General features: G+C 40.2%; 2 protein-coding genes across 2 annotated transcripts in view; both read left to right on the forward strand.

Annotated features, from left to right (window-relative positions):
- LOC144892601 (uncharacterized) overlaps window positions 1-16492 on the forward strand; it is a 1198808-nt gene that overhangs the window by 948134 nt on the left and 234182 nt on the right. The gene's annotated exons all lie outside the window — the stretch shown is intronic.
- Window positions 1-16492, forward strand: part of LOC137429749 (voltage-dependent L-type calcium channel subunit alpha-1D) — a 519508-nt gene that overhangs the window by 88036 nt on the left and 414980 nt on the right. Inside the window, exon 3 of the mRNA XM_078779833.1 lies at window positions 53-158. Coding sequence (XP_078635959.1) covers window positions 53-158 — 106 coding nt within the window. The remainder of the gene's footprint in view (window positions 1-52; window positions 159-16492) is intronic.

The raw sequence follows: 16492 nt of genomic DNA on the forward strand, positions 1-16492 counted from the left end.
AGAATATTCTGGGATCAACTTTCTTTGAGTATTCTTTAACCCAATACATCAGACCCTTCGACATCCTGATCCTCATGACCATCTTTGCCAACTGCCTGGCGCTTGCTCTGTACGTGCCCTTCCCAGAAGACGATTCGAACACCAACAATGCAAACCTGGTAAGTGTTGTCACGTGCGGTGATGTTTTTTTTTTAAAGTGTTAAAAAACTCATGGTTTGTGCACTTTCGATATTTTGTGTCAAACCAGGCCTTGCCTCATGAACTCTTTCTGGTCTAAATAACAGCCATGGTAGCCCCATCATGTTTCATGAATAGGGGGTGGTGTGATGCAGAAAGGTAAATACAGGTATACGTCTCATTGGGGTACAATATTAATGTCGTGGAATTATCCATTCTTTCTCTCACATTGATGCTACCTTGAACTGAATACCCTAAGTTTTGAGATTGTTGCTGTGCCTTTGCTCAACGTTATTGCCCTCGGGCTTCTGTGTTAGTCTTAGGTACACCCTGGGTGTGTGGGTGCATGGTATTGCATTTTGAATTGTTTTGTGAATATTTTAAAACCCCAAAGGGAACGATTGGCAGTTCTAAATCAATTATACACTTTCCTACTTTTTCTAATTATTTTGTTGTCATAATCTTCATTTACCATTTAGAGGGAGACACATTCCTGCCCCTTGTAAACCCCCTCTTGCTCCCCCCCTTCCCTACTCCCCAAAACAACATGTCCGACAAATGCCCTCCTGGCTCTTTCGCAGGATAGTTAAGTGCTTAGAAATTGCAAATCCACAACTGGTCCTTGCTGAATTGAAAGATATCTCTTTCGAATTTAGATTATGAAATGCAGTAACTCTTTTAAATAGGCATTCATTAAATTTACATCATCTAATCATCATTGGGGTTTTTTTTCTCGAGTTATCCCCATATGCAGAAATGTGCCGTTAAAAGCAACAAACGTCAAAGACTTTTCCTGATTGTTAAGTTATGCCGTCTGCATGCTTCTATGAATGAATGAATGAATGAATGATCGTTTTAAGGCCATTTTTCCCCGCTAGAGCAGGGGTTAGCCTTGCGGGCCCCATGACAATCATGGTTCCCTGTTTGAGGCAATGTTTTTATGGCCAGATGCCCTTCCTGGCGCCAACCCTTGGTCACGCTCTTACGATGCTCAAGGATACGGTGTACCTATTCTAAATCTGGGTACACACCGTGATCATTCATCCCAGCAAGCTGGTACTCAATTTGCCGACCTCGGAAGGATGACAGGCTGAGTCAACCCCCTGGCGTTAATTCAGCGATCGACCGGGATTCGAACCCAGGATCCTAGGATCCCAAGCCGGCACCCTAACCACTAAGCCAACACCAGGCTATATTACCTTGTTATTTTCGTTTAAGTTATGCTTCTTTTCCTTGGAAGGTAACCGCCTTTAGAGGCCATTTTTCCCCCACAGCAGGGGTTGGCCCTTGGAAGAGAAAAGTGATTCTTCATTAGTCTTTAGTGGATTTATTAGGGATATTAAAGGCAAGACCATTCTTGAATTGTTTAAATTCCTTACTTATATCAGTATTATTGTTTATATTTTATAGCTGATATTAAGCCTGGTATTGGATTAATCATTGAGGTGGCTGGCTTAAGATCTTAGGGTCTTGTTTGAACCTCTGTCGTGCCGTTAAGTACCACCAGGTAGACCAGTACCAGTGTACTGGGAATGGGGCACTGCATCAGTGGCACAGCTGCCCTCCTAGCAATGATGCGACCAGTAGCCACAGACTGCATATGAAATATTTATATTATAGCCGATATCTAAATGCATTTTGGGGCATGACGGGAATTGACATGCATTTATTTATTTATTAATATCCGTGAAGGAAAGTGAGGGGAAGGGGATGCTAAAGGGAGAGAATCTTTTATTGAGAAAAGGTCGAAGAAAATAAAATGAAGGATGGGGTAGTTTTGGTGGTTGGTTTTATAGGATGGTGAAGAGGTCATGCACTTACCTAGTCTGCATTCAATTGCAGACCCGACTATAAACTGTCGAATTGGTGCTTCACAGTCAGGATGGCTTCACAAATTGTGACGTACCTCGGATGGACATTAAGCTGGGTGTCCAGTCTGCCAGCATTAGTTGGCGGACGTTAAAGAACCTGCGGTGTCTTTCATGAGGCTGAGGCAAGTTATCACTGAAACCCTGAACAAGGGAACAAATTCCAACCCAAATCAGTCGAACTTTAGGATAGCCACCTGGTTTGTGAAAGAGTTGGCCAAAAACTTTCCCCAACCAACCACCAAATGAAGGTGAGAATAATTGGAGCAGTGAAAGAATAGTAAAAAGGAGGTTGAGAGGCGGGAGGACTTCTTGAAGGGAAGAGGAGCAGTTACTTTGCCTTATTTGCATGTCTTAAATAGTTGGTACTTATATGAAGAAAACCACCTTTTTATTTTCAAATGTAATAGCACAACAAGGTAAATGTGTAGTTGAAATCCTGCTGCTGCGTGCCATCTTCGAGCTCCTCCTGGGGCACCAGTTGAGATTTTTACCCAGCAGCGTCCAACATGATCTGTGCGGAGAGTCACATGATGCAATCCAACGTGGTTTGTTTAACAATTCTTGCCTTGAACGCAGCATGCCCTGCTTGGACACTGCCTTTAAAAGAGATTCTGATTAAATGGCACCAACCTTGACTTGCGGGACGAGTAATCTTCGAAGTTTTTGGTTAGGCAGGCAGAAGGCAGGCCTGTGTTTGTCATGCTAACCTTGGCCACAGCTTCTCCTGGCCTTGTCCATAAAAACGCATTAATTAATAATCTCTGGATCAGTATAAGATATTTAATATTGTGTTTTTTTTTTGTTTTTTTTTGTACATGGCAAAGAATCAATCTTGAACCTCTTTATTTAAAACAAAAAATTATTTTTCTTGGATCATAGATTGTACATAATGATGTTTTTTTGGAAGAGGTAGACTATGATGTGATTGATCATAATGCCTTTTCATCTAATTGTCCTTTTACAAACCATGTCGTGATTGGTGCAAATCCCAACAGGCTTATGGTATGCAGCTTCATTCTGTTCTGTTCACGTTTAAAGCTTTCTTATTTTGTTTATGCTTTCCAAGTCTCCTTTGAGTTGCTGTGTTCGTGTCATTATGTGGCGCGTACCTATTAAATATGGAAACAAAATGGAACTTTTGATTCCCCTCCAACCCCCACCACCCCCATTCCTCTGTTCTGTATGTCGATTCCCCTTTTGTGATGTTGACTTTTCTTTTATTCCCCCTTTCTCTCCATCCTTCCCTTTTCTCTCCTATTCTCTCCTGCTTTTCTCAATCCACCCTCTCCCCATTACCCTTGTGTAAAGAGCGACTTTGTTTTTTCTATGTATTGATCATTCATACATTCTGATAATGTAGCTGGTTGTGTGATCACCTTTTGAGGTGGAGGAAAATCTCGAATATGTTGAGGAATCCCACATCCTTATCCACAATCTTTTTTTATCCCCATTCACTCTGGCTACTTCAACCCTCTTACGTGCAAGTTGCTATGTTTCCACCCCTCCTCTCCTCCCTCTGCTGATTACTGTGTCCAACTGTTGCCCTGTTGTCCCACTAGGTTCATTCCGTGGGTCACTTCACTCACTCTTCCGTGAGCCTCGATCTTTTAAATGAAAAGCTAGGTGCTATTATTTCTCTGTATTTAGGATAGATGTAGAAATGCTTGGGGAAAATTTTCAAAATCTATTAGGGTATATATCCGTTTGCACTGTGGTGTGAGCTAAGAACTAAATGAGGTCAAAAATGATATGTCGCATGATATTTCAAGAAGTTGTGGACGAGTTATGACAAAACTAGGTGGATGAGTTGGTTAGGGAACAATAATAAGCCGCTTGGATTTTAGTTCAGGTCCGGATCCAGATCCGGCCTATAAGTTGGATACGAAACGTAAACTGTTCAACCTGGCTGAGATATGTGCTCTACTGAGTGTCGTTCCAGTTACCTCCGCCACCGAAAGTGGCTTCGGTGGCTGAATTCAGGTTCATTCGCTGAAACGTATTGCTCTCACCATCAGTCTTGACTTATCATGGCCAGACAATACGTCAAAACCAGCCACCGACAAGGTCTATCCTACACCATGCCAAGTTTTACCTTATTAATCTGCATTTCTCACAGTCTACAAGCTTTTTCTTCCGCTTAATAAACTACTGCTCTGGGCTGCTTTCCCTGCTTACACATCCCACTCCTGGATGCTGTGAAATCCAATCTGTTAACATCAATTATATCTCCCACGAAGAAGCAGTGGCATAGGTATGGCCTGTTGTTCTCCTATCATAGACAGGTTGGTGGTCTTTGTGTTCTACGAACTCTTCTCTGGTCTTGTTTCTCTGTTGTTGGCATCCTACGCTTATTCCCCAGCCTGTTGAGGATGCACGTGTTCCTCCAGTAACCTCCTTCCATCTAAAGTTACTGATCACTCCACTCCTTATTTTCTCCTTATTCCCACCTGTGGAATAGTTTCCTTCAGTTCGTGTCATCCCACTCCTTTTTCTTTGATGAAGGGTAAAAGCTGAAACGTCAGCACCTTGTGATATTTTACGCCGGGTAACTCTAATCATTTTATTCTTATGTTTTGGTCCCACACTCCTCTCAATTTCTTTAACATAGCAGTACTCTACCATCTCATATCATAATCCTTCTGTGCCCTTGATCTTTTCTGTCTCCATCAACCCTCCCCAAGCTTACCCACAGGTACATTTTTCTCTCTTCTCCTCCTCTTTAATATCTCTCTTACTCGCCCTTCTTTCTTTTTCCCTTTCTTCATCCACCTGCTTGCCTATGTGCAGTTATTTCCCCACAACCCCCACTATGATTATATTACCCTTTTATTTCTCACTTTGCTGAGAAATAAAACCTGGTGTTGCCTGGTGTTGGCTTAGTGGTTAGGGTGCCGGCTTGGGATCCTAGGGATCCTGGGTTCGAATCCCGGTCGATCGCTGAATTAACGCCAGGGGGGTTGACTCAGCCTGTCATCCTTCCGAGGTCGGCAAATTGAGTACCAGCTTGCTGGGATGAATGATCCCGGTGTGTACCCCGGCTTAGAATAGGTACACCGTATCCCTGCGCATCGTAAGAGCGTGACCAAGGGTTAGCGCCAGGAAGGGCATCTGGCCGTAAAAACATTGCCTCAAACAGGGAACCATGATTGTCATGGGGCCCGCAAGGCTAACCCCCGCTCTAGCGGGGAAAATGGCCTTAAAACGATCATTCATATTCATTCATTCAATTCATTCATATTTTGCTGTTCTGCAAGCATAAATTTTGTTATAACATGTACTTAAGATGTAACTTCCTTCACAATCCAGCAACAGGAGCATAGCTTGTAGTTGGATGTTACTCCTCAGAAAGTTAATTGTACTTGCTGCGCTGACTAGGGTGACTATAGTTTTTACCCCGCTCATGCGAAGCAGAAAGTGGGGTTAAGCAATTGGTTCACTTCTGTCTGTCCGTCCACAAATGCCAGTTTATGATTGAGGAACAACTTGATTTAAATTGAATGGTATATTTTGAACATGAATCGGAAAACAAACCTGCTGTTGAACAGTACTTTGGCTCTTAATTCTAACTGGTCATACATGCATAGAGAGGAGCGAGATAATATTTTTCCTCCTCGGGCCAGCCTGGCAGTCAAACTCGAATGAAAATCATTCCAAACAGGAAGCTTACTTTTTTATGGACGTCATAAAGGACACAAACAGACATGAAGAACTAATGTAATGTGTCACATAAAGTGGTGCCACTGTGTCAACGGCGGTAAAGTTCCAGAATTCATTTTCATACGACCTTTACAATCATTATTTTATTTCAATTGAATTATACACCTTAACACTGCATAAGGTAAGGTGTTCTATGAACTCTAGTTACTTTATATGATGCCTTATCTGTTGTGAATTATTTTTGGTCTCACGAGTTATAGGTTCACGAGTTATCAAACAGAGTGACCACTATATTCGTCATGGGTGTGTGTCTGTCTGTGTGTCTGTGTGTCTGTCTGTCTGTGTGTCTGTCTGTCTGTCTGTCTGTCCGCAGCATAACTACCCGATGATATCATCCGATCTTGATGAAACTTGGGTGGGAGGTTGATATCATGATATAGTTGTGTCCTGCCTAGAGTGGGCGTATTGCGCCCATTGTGGGCAGAGCCACGCCCGAAAAAGATGTCTTTTTAGGGGGTAATCGAGTTCAAGCTACATCTTCTCTGAGGGAGTTGGTGGAATCTGATGGGGGTTTCGGTATTTGGTTAGGCCAATATCAAGTGTCTAGCCCCACGGAGCTGGATTTTTTATTTTCGCCCCAAGGTCAAGGTCACAAGGTCAAAAAATTTAGAAAAGTCGATTTTTGATGGTTTTATTATATTGTTCGCTTCCTGATAGGGTGAAATGTCGTACATGATCTTATATTATCACATACATCATGAAATAGAAGTTTTCCAACAAATTTCAGAATCTTCGACCTTTGACCTTTGAAGGTCACAAAGGTCAAAGTTTCAAAGTTGTCGGAATCGAACCGAATTTTCGGTATTGTGTAGCTAACTAACCTCATAACTGATTATACATTATTTTCTATCTCATTTCAAGGTCAGTAGCCTTCGTTTTGACATTTCCGGGCCTGGCCTGTCCGGGCCTGTTCCGGTTATAGTCCGTCCTTTGTCATTGAATACCGCTCGCTCGTGAACCATCGTCGTCTCCTGACCTGTTCTGATCCTTTTCTCCATTTAAAAAAAAAAACCTTATCTTCATTCCTATTTATAGGCTGTATAATGATGTTTCATTTCCCTTGCTTATATTTTCCTCTGAATGATCTTGTCAACAGTGATACAGGAAGTCCTAATAAGTGCAGGTCACTGACCACTGCCGATGCATGTTGTGCTTATTTGCTTCTTCGTTTGTTTCATTCTCAATATAACTTAACTTCGAGACTTGTTCTTTGTAAATATGTAGTAAATGAAGCAAGTTGACAAAATCAAGCCACACACATCCCGAGGTACTGTGATTTCAGCCTTCTTGTACTCTGACATTTGGTGCATATATTAAAATCAATCGATATCATTTTTGTGCCGATTTTCGTTTAGAAGTAAAATCTCAAAGCCTTTAGAAAGAACAAAAAGTTATGTAAAGGTAAAAAATTAGCAAAAAACAACTGTAGAAATGTTTTTTGTTTTTTTTCAAATATCTTTGGTTAGAGGGTGAGTTGAATATCATAACAGTTGGGGTGATGAGGATTTATATTAATGGCTGAGATTTCCATAGTTGATGCGTGATCACACAAAGCATCATCCCAACAATGCTTGATCGCCAAAGTCTTCATTCTAGCGTGAGGAATTACCAGGAAGATTTTTGTCGTTAGACCGTAGCTTTCTTCCAGAGAGTGTAAGTTGGTTATTAGGTCAGAAATGTATACAGGAACAAATTTATGTTTGACTTTAAAGGTTATTGTCAACATCTAAAATTCTATGCATTTAGCATGCTGGGAGGCAGTGAAGTGTCTTTTTTTTTTCCTTCTAAAATAGAGGCACAGTGACGTGACAGAGGAGAAAAAGAGAATGTATCAATAGTATGGCTGCGGGGCAACAATTAGGGGATTTATCATACAGGAAGCGGAAGGAGATGAAACACAGCAACAGACTTGAGCAAGGAAAGACACATTAAACCAGCACAAAAGCATGCATAAAAGCACACGATGAGACATGTAAATAGATTCCATCAATAAATTAACATCAACCATTAATATAAACCATTAAACAAGGCAATTCCAGAACAGGTATCATCAGCTTTGAAGAGGGGTCTCTCAGAGCAGAAGATGGAATATGGCCAAAAAGGAACAACCTGTAACTGGAAGTCATTATATTTTGTGAATTTGAAGAGTCTTGAGGATTGGAATGATGTGATCAAATTGGAAAGTTTGAATTATGAGCATGGCAGTCACATTCTGAATAAGTGCAAGAGCTCGATATAAGAGGCAGGTGAGCATGCTAACAATGAGATATTGTTGCTACATTATGAGAGCATGAACCAAGGTTTCATTAATTTTACCTTTGATTTAAGAATGGCCAGATTCGGCCAATATTGCACAGATCGAAAACTGAGATTTACACATTTTTGCAAAAATGCAGAATAATGAAAAGTTTTGGAAGCATATTTTGAGTGGCAACTCCCAAGTTTCATCATCTGGGCTTAAAGGTTTTTATGTCTCCGCACCTGAAGGTGGCCGGAGGCATTATGTTTTTGGGTTGTCCGTCCTCCGTACGGGCTAAACCTCGTTTTTAGCCGCGTCGCAGACGCTGCTAATAGAGTGCCCTCTGCTGTTGTTGTTGTTCTTCTTGTTCTTCTTCTTCTTCTTGTTCTTGTTCTTGCAGAGAAGACAAAACCTCAAAGCTCCACCCATTCTGGGAACCATAGCTCCACCCATTTTGGGAGAGGCTTCATATAAACAAATATCCACCATTTTATTAACTCGCATAGCTTTGAGGCCTGTTTTGTAGGCCCGTGGTGTCTTCCTCTCTCACACAGTTTTATTTCAAATCAAATTCGATATATCATTCCATTTTTCACAGTCGCTAACATAGTTTTAGACTCGGTTGAAAAAAAACGGGAAGAAAATCCGATGAAAGTTGCCCTTTATAGAACGAAATGAATTCTCAAAGGCCTGTAACTTCAAGTCCATTGAGATTTTTTTTTTTAAATCGCGGCATGGTCAGTCATACACCGCCCGAAATAAGAGACGGGAAAATGCCGAGATATATATATATTTTGTTTAAATCGCGGCATGGTCAGTCATACACCGCCTGAAATAACAGACGGGAAAATGCCGAGATATATTTAAAATTCGTCCATTTGATGACAATCGTCACGATGAAATATTTAATTTATACGTCGTCACAATAATGTGGAGAGAGGAGCGTAGCTTCGTTCACGTGTCGCTACACACGAGAAATTGCCGAGATATATTTTTTTACAATCACGGCATGGTCAGTCATACACCGCCTGAAATAACAGACGGGAAAATGCCGAGATATATTAAAAATTCGTCGCCACACACGGGAAATTGCCGAGATATATTTTCACTTTGCACAAAAATAACATCAAGTAATCGAATCAATAGGAATGTCCTGTGCCTATAACATCGACGTTATAGGCACAGCTGCATCTAGGCATTGTGTAACATCGACGCGGCTTTTGTTTTAATTAAAACTTTTTGTACTTGTTTTTTCTCAGCAACCACATATCCAATTGAGATGAAACTTTCAGGATAGGATTGACACCGATGCAGAATGTTTTTATGATAATTGTGACGTCATAGGTCACGTGGAATGGCAGCCATTTTGGATCAAACGCAAATAATTAAATAATTGTTTCTCGGAAACCGCTGAATGGAAAAATTTGAAACTTGGCACATTGTCAAGTAATTCTGATAGGGAACAAAAGCATGATAAAAAAATGTTTAAATAGAATTCCTTATCCTAAAAATCTGAAATTGCATGCACATGATCTATGACCCATTTGTATCGAAATATTAAATTTATGACATCATAGGTCACATGGTTTGGCAGCCATATTGGATTTAACCTAAAACCTTAAAAAAGCATCTTCTCCCAAACCACCAAATCGATTGACTCGAAACTTTACGTGTGTCATTGACTAGACATGGAGATTAAAATATGATCACAAAAACATCATTAGTCACATGGTGTTGCAGCCATATTGGATTGAAGGAAAATATTAAATAATTATATCTCTGAAACCGCTTACCCTATCGATGCGAATTTTTACAAATATCATCTAGCACCATTGCTGCATATATTTTGAAAATGATGATGTCGTAGGTCATGTAGTTTGGCAGCCATCTTGGATAGAAAAACTAACCTAGATCCGATCAACACGAAACTTCAAAAACGTGATCCCCTACCCATACATATGCAGAGTTTACATTTTTTACTCTAGTTTAAGGTCATATGTCACGTGGTGTGGCAGCCTTATTAGCTTGAAAGCCAATATTTAAAAAAATCGCTTCTCTGCAACTGCATCACCGATCGATGTGAAACCTGTCATGGCTGTTGAAAATGTGATACTTGAAAACAGCTGAAGGGATTTAAATCAAACTTGTTTATTTTTAGGACAGAACGAGGGCATCTACCCATTGTGGGACTATGCGGAGGCATATTGGCGACACAGTCACATTGCTCTAGTTGAAAGAATGGATGAGGTGTCGAGGAGCAGCATATCGTTCTTAGTATATTGAGTTTGAAAAGTTCATGGACGTCAATGTTCGATTTTCAGAGAGACAGTAATTCAAATTTGTGGAAGAGAGTGCATCATGGATAGGCAGATCTGGATATTGTCAGCATAGCAATGAAAGATGATATTAAAATTGTGTAAATTTTATTTGGTGAATGCAGGGAAAGAGAAAACCAAAGTAAAGCAAGAAGAGATCCCTGGGGATCACTGACAGATAGATAGATGAATTGGTTCTGATGAATTGGGTCAAAAGCAACTGATAGGTCCATAATGATTAGGACTGCAACTGATCCTTGGTCCCCTTTGTACAAAATGTCAGTTGTGACCTTCAGGAGGGCAGTCACAGTGCTATGTAAAGCACACTGGAAGGATTCTAAATGAGAATGCTGGTGTAAATATTCCAGGTGCTCACTGGTAATAACATATTGTAGAATCTTGGAATTGAAGGTTCAAAGAGAAACATCTTTCATTTTGGAGGTTGTTTACATCCAGATGATGATGAATTTTGAAGAGCAGTACCACATACCATTGTTCAACATGGGAATTGTTATGAATTGTTAAAATTATAATGGAACTGGAGATGATGCAATGGAGCAATTGATTAATTTTGTTATAAGTGGAGAAATAACTGAAAGAAAGGAAATAACCAAGGATAATGGAACTGGATCCAGTAAAGCATTTGTTTTCTTTGAGATACCAATAATTGACTGGACAGCATCTTGACTGACAGGAAAGAAGTGATTCAAACTGAATGGAGTATTCGAAGGTCGTGGAAGAAAGTGTCGGATGCAGAGCATGTTTGCTAAGTGGAGTACAAATGCATGATATCCTATCGTGTAAGGCTACAGCAAATTGCTTGGCTACTGATAGAGGAGGTGCTAGAAAAGGAATTTCACCCCGATTTAGAAGTTTATCAATGACAGAGAACAAACCCACAGTGTTAGAGGAGTTGCAGCTCTCAATCAAGATATGTAAATACAAGGCTTTTGCTTTTGCAATTGATTTAGTGCAATCGACCAGAGCTGTTTTAAAAGTACAGTAGTTCACAAGTGACTGAGATATTCTAATTGCACATACTTTATCGATGTAATCACATTCTAATTGTACATACAGTACTTCATAGATGTAATCACATTCTAATTGTACATATTTATTAGATGTAATCACATTGTAATTGTACATATTTTATAGATGTAATCATGTTCTCTTTGTACATACTTTATAGATGTACTCACATTGTAATTGTACATACTTTATAGATGTAATCACGTTCTCTTTGTACATACTTTATAGATGTACTCACATTGTAATTGTACATACAGTACTTCATAGATGTAATCACATTCTAATTGTACATATTTTATAGATGTAATCACATTGTAATTGTAGATATTTATTAGATGTAATCACATTGTAATTGTACATATTTTATAGACGTACTCACATTACATACTTTATAGATGTACTGACATTGTAATTGTACATACTTTATAGATGTAATCACGTTCTCTTTGTACATACTTTAAAGATGTAATCAAATTCTAATTGTACATACTTTATCGATGCAATCAAATTCTAATTGTACATACTTTATAGATGTACTCACATTCTAAATGTTTCTACTTTATAGACGAACTCACATTCTAATTGTACATCCTTTATAGATGGAATCACATTCTAATTGTACATACTAGAAAGATGTAATCACATTCTAATTGTACATATTTTATAGATGTACTCACATTGTAATTGTCCATATTTTATCGACGTGCTCACATTCTATTTGAACATACTTTATAGATGTAATCACATTCTAATTGAACATTCTTTATGGACGCACTGACATTCTAATTGTGCATACTTTATCGATGTACTCACATTCTAATTGCACATACTTTATAGATGTCTCACATTCTAAATGTTTCTACTTTATAGACGTACTCACATTCTAATTGTACATCCTTCATAGATGTAATCACATTCTAATTGTACATACTAGAAAGATGTAATCACATTCTAATTGTACATATTTTATAGATGTACTCACATTGTAATTGTCCATATTTTATCGACGTGCTCACATTCTATTTGAACATACTTTATAGATGTAATCACATTCTAATTGAACATTCTTTGTGGACGCACTGACATTCTAATTGTGCATACTTTATCGATGTACTCACATTCTAATTGCACATACTTTGTAGATGTCTCACATTCTAAATGTTTCTTCTTTATAGACATACTCACATTCTAATTGTACATACTTTATAGATGTAATCACATTATAATTGTACATATTTTATAGATGTACTCACATTGTAATTGTGCATATTTTATCGACGTACTCACATTCTATTTCAACATACTTTATAGATGTAATCACATTCTAATTGTACATATTTTATAGATGTACTCACATTGTAATTGTAGAGATTGTTGTGGTTTTGGAATAAAGGATAATCCCCCTCGTAGGTAGAAGCACCACAACATGAAGCCTCGCGATAGTTCAGTTATTTCTTAGTGAATGTAAGCGTAGTCCTTTCCTGTGTTAGTTTTGCGTTGAGCAGGCCCATGAGTAGGGCGGTCTTTTGGGCTGGAAATGCCACGTGGTAGGCCTTCAACAAGTCTGGCAAGGCCGAAGGGAGGCGCAGCAGAGGGAGTGGCCGGTAAGCAACAAGCCGCCAATCAGGGCTCGAGGGGAGTGGCTAACCACGGCGATAAGAGGTGGGGCTTGGAACATTCGAGTAAGGCTGGGGCGGAGCCATAAAACCCTGCTCTGAGCCCCCCCCCCCCCCCACCTCAGTCGAGTCAGAGCCCCTGAGAGTTGAGAGTTCGGAGTTCGCCTGAGTCAGAGTTGGAGTCGGGTCGAGGCATTGATTGAGTCAGAGTCGTGTGCACAGGCAGTGGAGTTAAGTTGAGCTTGAGAACGCGAGTGGAGCTGCAGAACGAGGGAATTGAACAATTGCTTATTATCGTCATTGTACACGAACTTGCCCCGTGCCCCGTGCCCTGTGCTCTGCGCTGTATTAATCGCGCGTTCGAGAAGACGACCCGTTCCGGGCCACAGACGCACGATCTCCTCCTGCCTGCATTTCCCTGCATACGTGCCGTGACCGCCAGAGGGCCACGCCGGGCGAGCTGTCCGGGAGCGACCAACGGCAAGGCGCGTTTGGCGTGCGAACTTTCTTCCTCCATTTCCCCGTGTGAGTGAGTGGGCCCTTTGTCTGGGTATAAGTTAAAACTGTTAAGCCTCTGCTCTGTGTCCCCTTTCCTTTATCCTGATCACTGTACATTATAAATAAACCTGTGTTCTTCCTCTAATTTGATCGTTCCCGTCCTTTCCATTCATTGGCCTAGCATAGTACGAATAGAACCGCTCGAATCGAGTTCAATAGAAATAACGGCACGAGTCACGTGATACGCACACCGCTCGGTCGTACTCGATTAAGTGTAGCTTGTGCGAGGTCCGGTCCCCGTTTTCGTGGCAGCGTGGGTCAAAGCTACGTGCAGCGTCGACCCGATACCCTTTTTCACGCTCGCTGCGGAAGTGGCGATCCGGCCTCATGGACACAAAGACCCAAGGGGAAAAAGGGGTTTAATCCCCCCTTTGTAACGTGGACGGGCTTCGGGAGATCCGCAACAATATTTTATCGACGTACTCACATTCTATTTGAACATACTTTACAGATGTAATCACATTCTGATTGAACATTCTTTATAAGACGTACTGACATTCTAATTGTACATACTTTATCGACATACTCACATTCTAATTGCACATACTTTATAGATGTACTCACATTGTAATTGTACATACTTTATAGATATAATCACATTCTAATTGTACATACTTTATAGATGTACTCACATTTTAATTGTACATACTTTATGGATGAACTCACATTCTAATTGTACATACTTTATAGATGTAATCACATTCTAATTGTACATACTTTATAGATATAATCACATTCTAATTGTACAAACTTTATAGACGTACTCACATTCTAATTGGATATACTTTATAGATGTAATCACATTCGAATTGTACAAACTTTATAGACGTACTCACATTCTAACTGGACATACTTTGTAGATGTAATCACTTTCTAATTGTGCATGCTTTATAGAAGTAATCACATTCTAATTGTACATGCTTTATAGACAGACGTACTCACATTCTAATTGTACATACTTTAGAGATGCACTCACATTTTAATTGTTTATACTTTACAGAAGTAATCACATTCTAATTGTATATACTTTATGGATGTACTCACATTCTAATTGTACATACTTTATCGACGGACTTGGATGTAAAAGCTAACATGTAATACTGACTATCACCAGGTGGTGTTTGTGGCCTATGTCACCACATTATGTGCGGACACAGACGAGCAAACAGTTCCAAATGCAATACCCTTTCTTTTGGTGAGGGTAAATATCTGCCATTTGGAGAATTTCGAATGAAAGTGGATCATTGAGGTCATCATCCTGAACATTAAAATCACCTTGATTCATTTTCTTTACATAGGATACACAAGCTGTTTGAATACCCAAAAAATCCCATTAATACAAGGCTCACAGTGGAGCATATACATAAATGATCACAGCAGAAAGATATTCGTATTATATACATCAGTGTACTTTGATGTGAATTACAAGGACATTAGAAGACAATGGACAAATACTTACAGCACAATATGTAGAGCCATCGGATCTGAAATTGAGGATCTGTTAAATGATATTTTATTTTATAGATATAAACCAACCAACAGGCAAAAGTGTTTGAAAGAACAATATGAAGAAGCAGAGTCAATGTAAGTTGAAAGAGTCAATTTGGATCCACATACAGCACATTCACTCTGGTCCTGCTATCTTGGGCAACGATCGATATAACCATGATCTATGTCAGCAGTTGTGTTGTATCGCAAGGTGACAGCCATGCTCCAGTTGGACAGAGTGTGTGTGTGTGTGTGTGTGTGTGTGTGTGTGTGTGTGTGTGTGTGTGTGCGTGTGTGTGTGTGTGCGTGTGTGTGTACATACAGGGTTGAGTCAAAAGTAGCGCCCGATTTCTGTTTTTTCGGCTGTCAGATTCTTTCTGGGATGTCATGTTGTTAATAATTGTCTTGCAGATTATTAATTTTCTTAGTTTATTTATTTTTGTTTTTGTTTGCAGGTTATTGCTGAGAGTTTGGAAAGTTACTGAATTTGCACCAAATTGAACCATGAATTACCCTTCAATGAATCAACGCATTGCAGCCGTGAAACATTACTACAAATGTAATAAACAACCAACGATGGCGGCACGCCGTTTGGCACAGGAATTCGATATTAAACCCACCCCAGGGAAGAAACATATGATTGATTGTCGAGAAATTTGAAGCAACAGGGTCGGTAGCCACTGCAAAGAAGTCCGGTTGTCCGAAAACGGCAACGAATGTAGCTAAGGCTGAAGAAGCCATCAGGAGACTGGAACAAAGTCCGCAAAAGTCAACTCGCCGTTTATCTGCAGAGTTGGAAGTGAGCCAATCAAGTGTTATCCGTATCCTTCACCAGAAAAACTGGAAACCTTACATTCCACGCTTACTGCATGCCCTTCATGATGGAGACGACGACCGCCGTCTTCAATTTTGCGAAGAGTTCTGAGCTAAACTTGACGAAGAGGACACAATGCTAGACAACATCTGGTGGTCAGATGAGGCATGTTTTAAGCTTAACGGCACGACTGGGCTGCGGAGAACCCAAGAGTGACAGTTGAGAAGGCGGTAAATTTACCTGGCGTGACAGTTTGGGCAGCCATATCTCCATTAGGGATAATTGGACCCTTTTTCTTTGAGGGATCTGTCACTGCAGAAATTTACCTGGATATGCTGCAAACCTTCTTTTGGCCCAGGGTACAAGATCAGGACTGTTATTTCCAGCAAGATGGAGCTCCACCTCATTATGGACGTCATGTTCGTCAGTGGCTTGATGAAAACTTTCCCGGAAAGTGGATCGGCCGCCGCGGTCCGATCGAGTGGCCGGCACGCTCCCCAGACCTTACACCTCCAGATTTATTTCTTTGGGGGCTCATGAAAGACCTTGTTTATCGTGAAAAGCCTCATACCATTCAGGAATTGAAGGCTCAAATCACTGCAAAGTTTGAGGAAATTGATATCGAACTCTCCAAGCGTGTGTGCCACTCTGTGCCTGCTCAGCTGCAA

The sequence above is a fragment of the Myxine glutinosa genome, chromosome 6, assembly GCF_964187855.1.
Source record: "Myxine glutinosa chromosome 6, kmMyxGlut1.1, whole genome shotgun sequence".
In the NCBI taxonomy this organism is placed as follows: Eukaryota; Metazoa; Chordata; class Myxini; order Myxiniformes; family Myxinidae; genus Myxine; species Myxine glutinosa.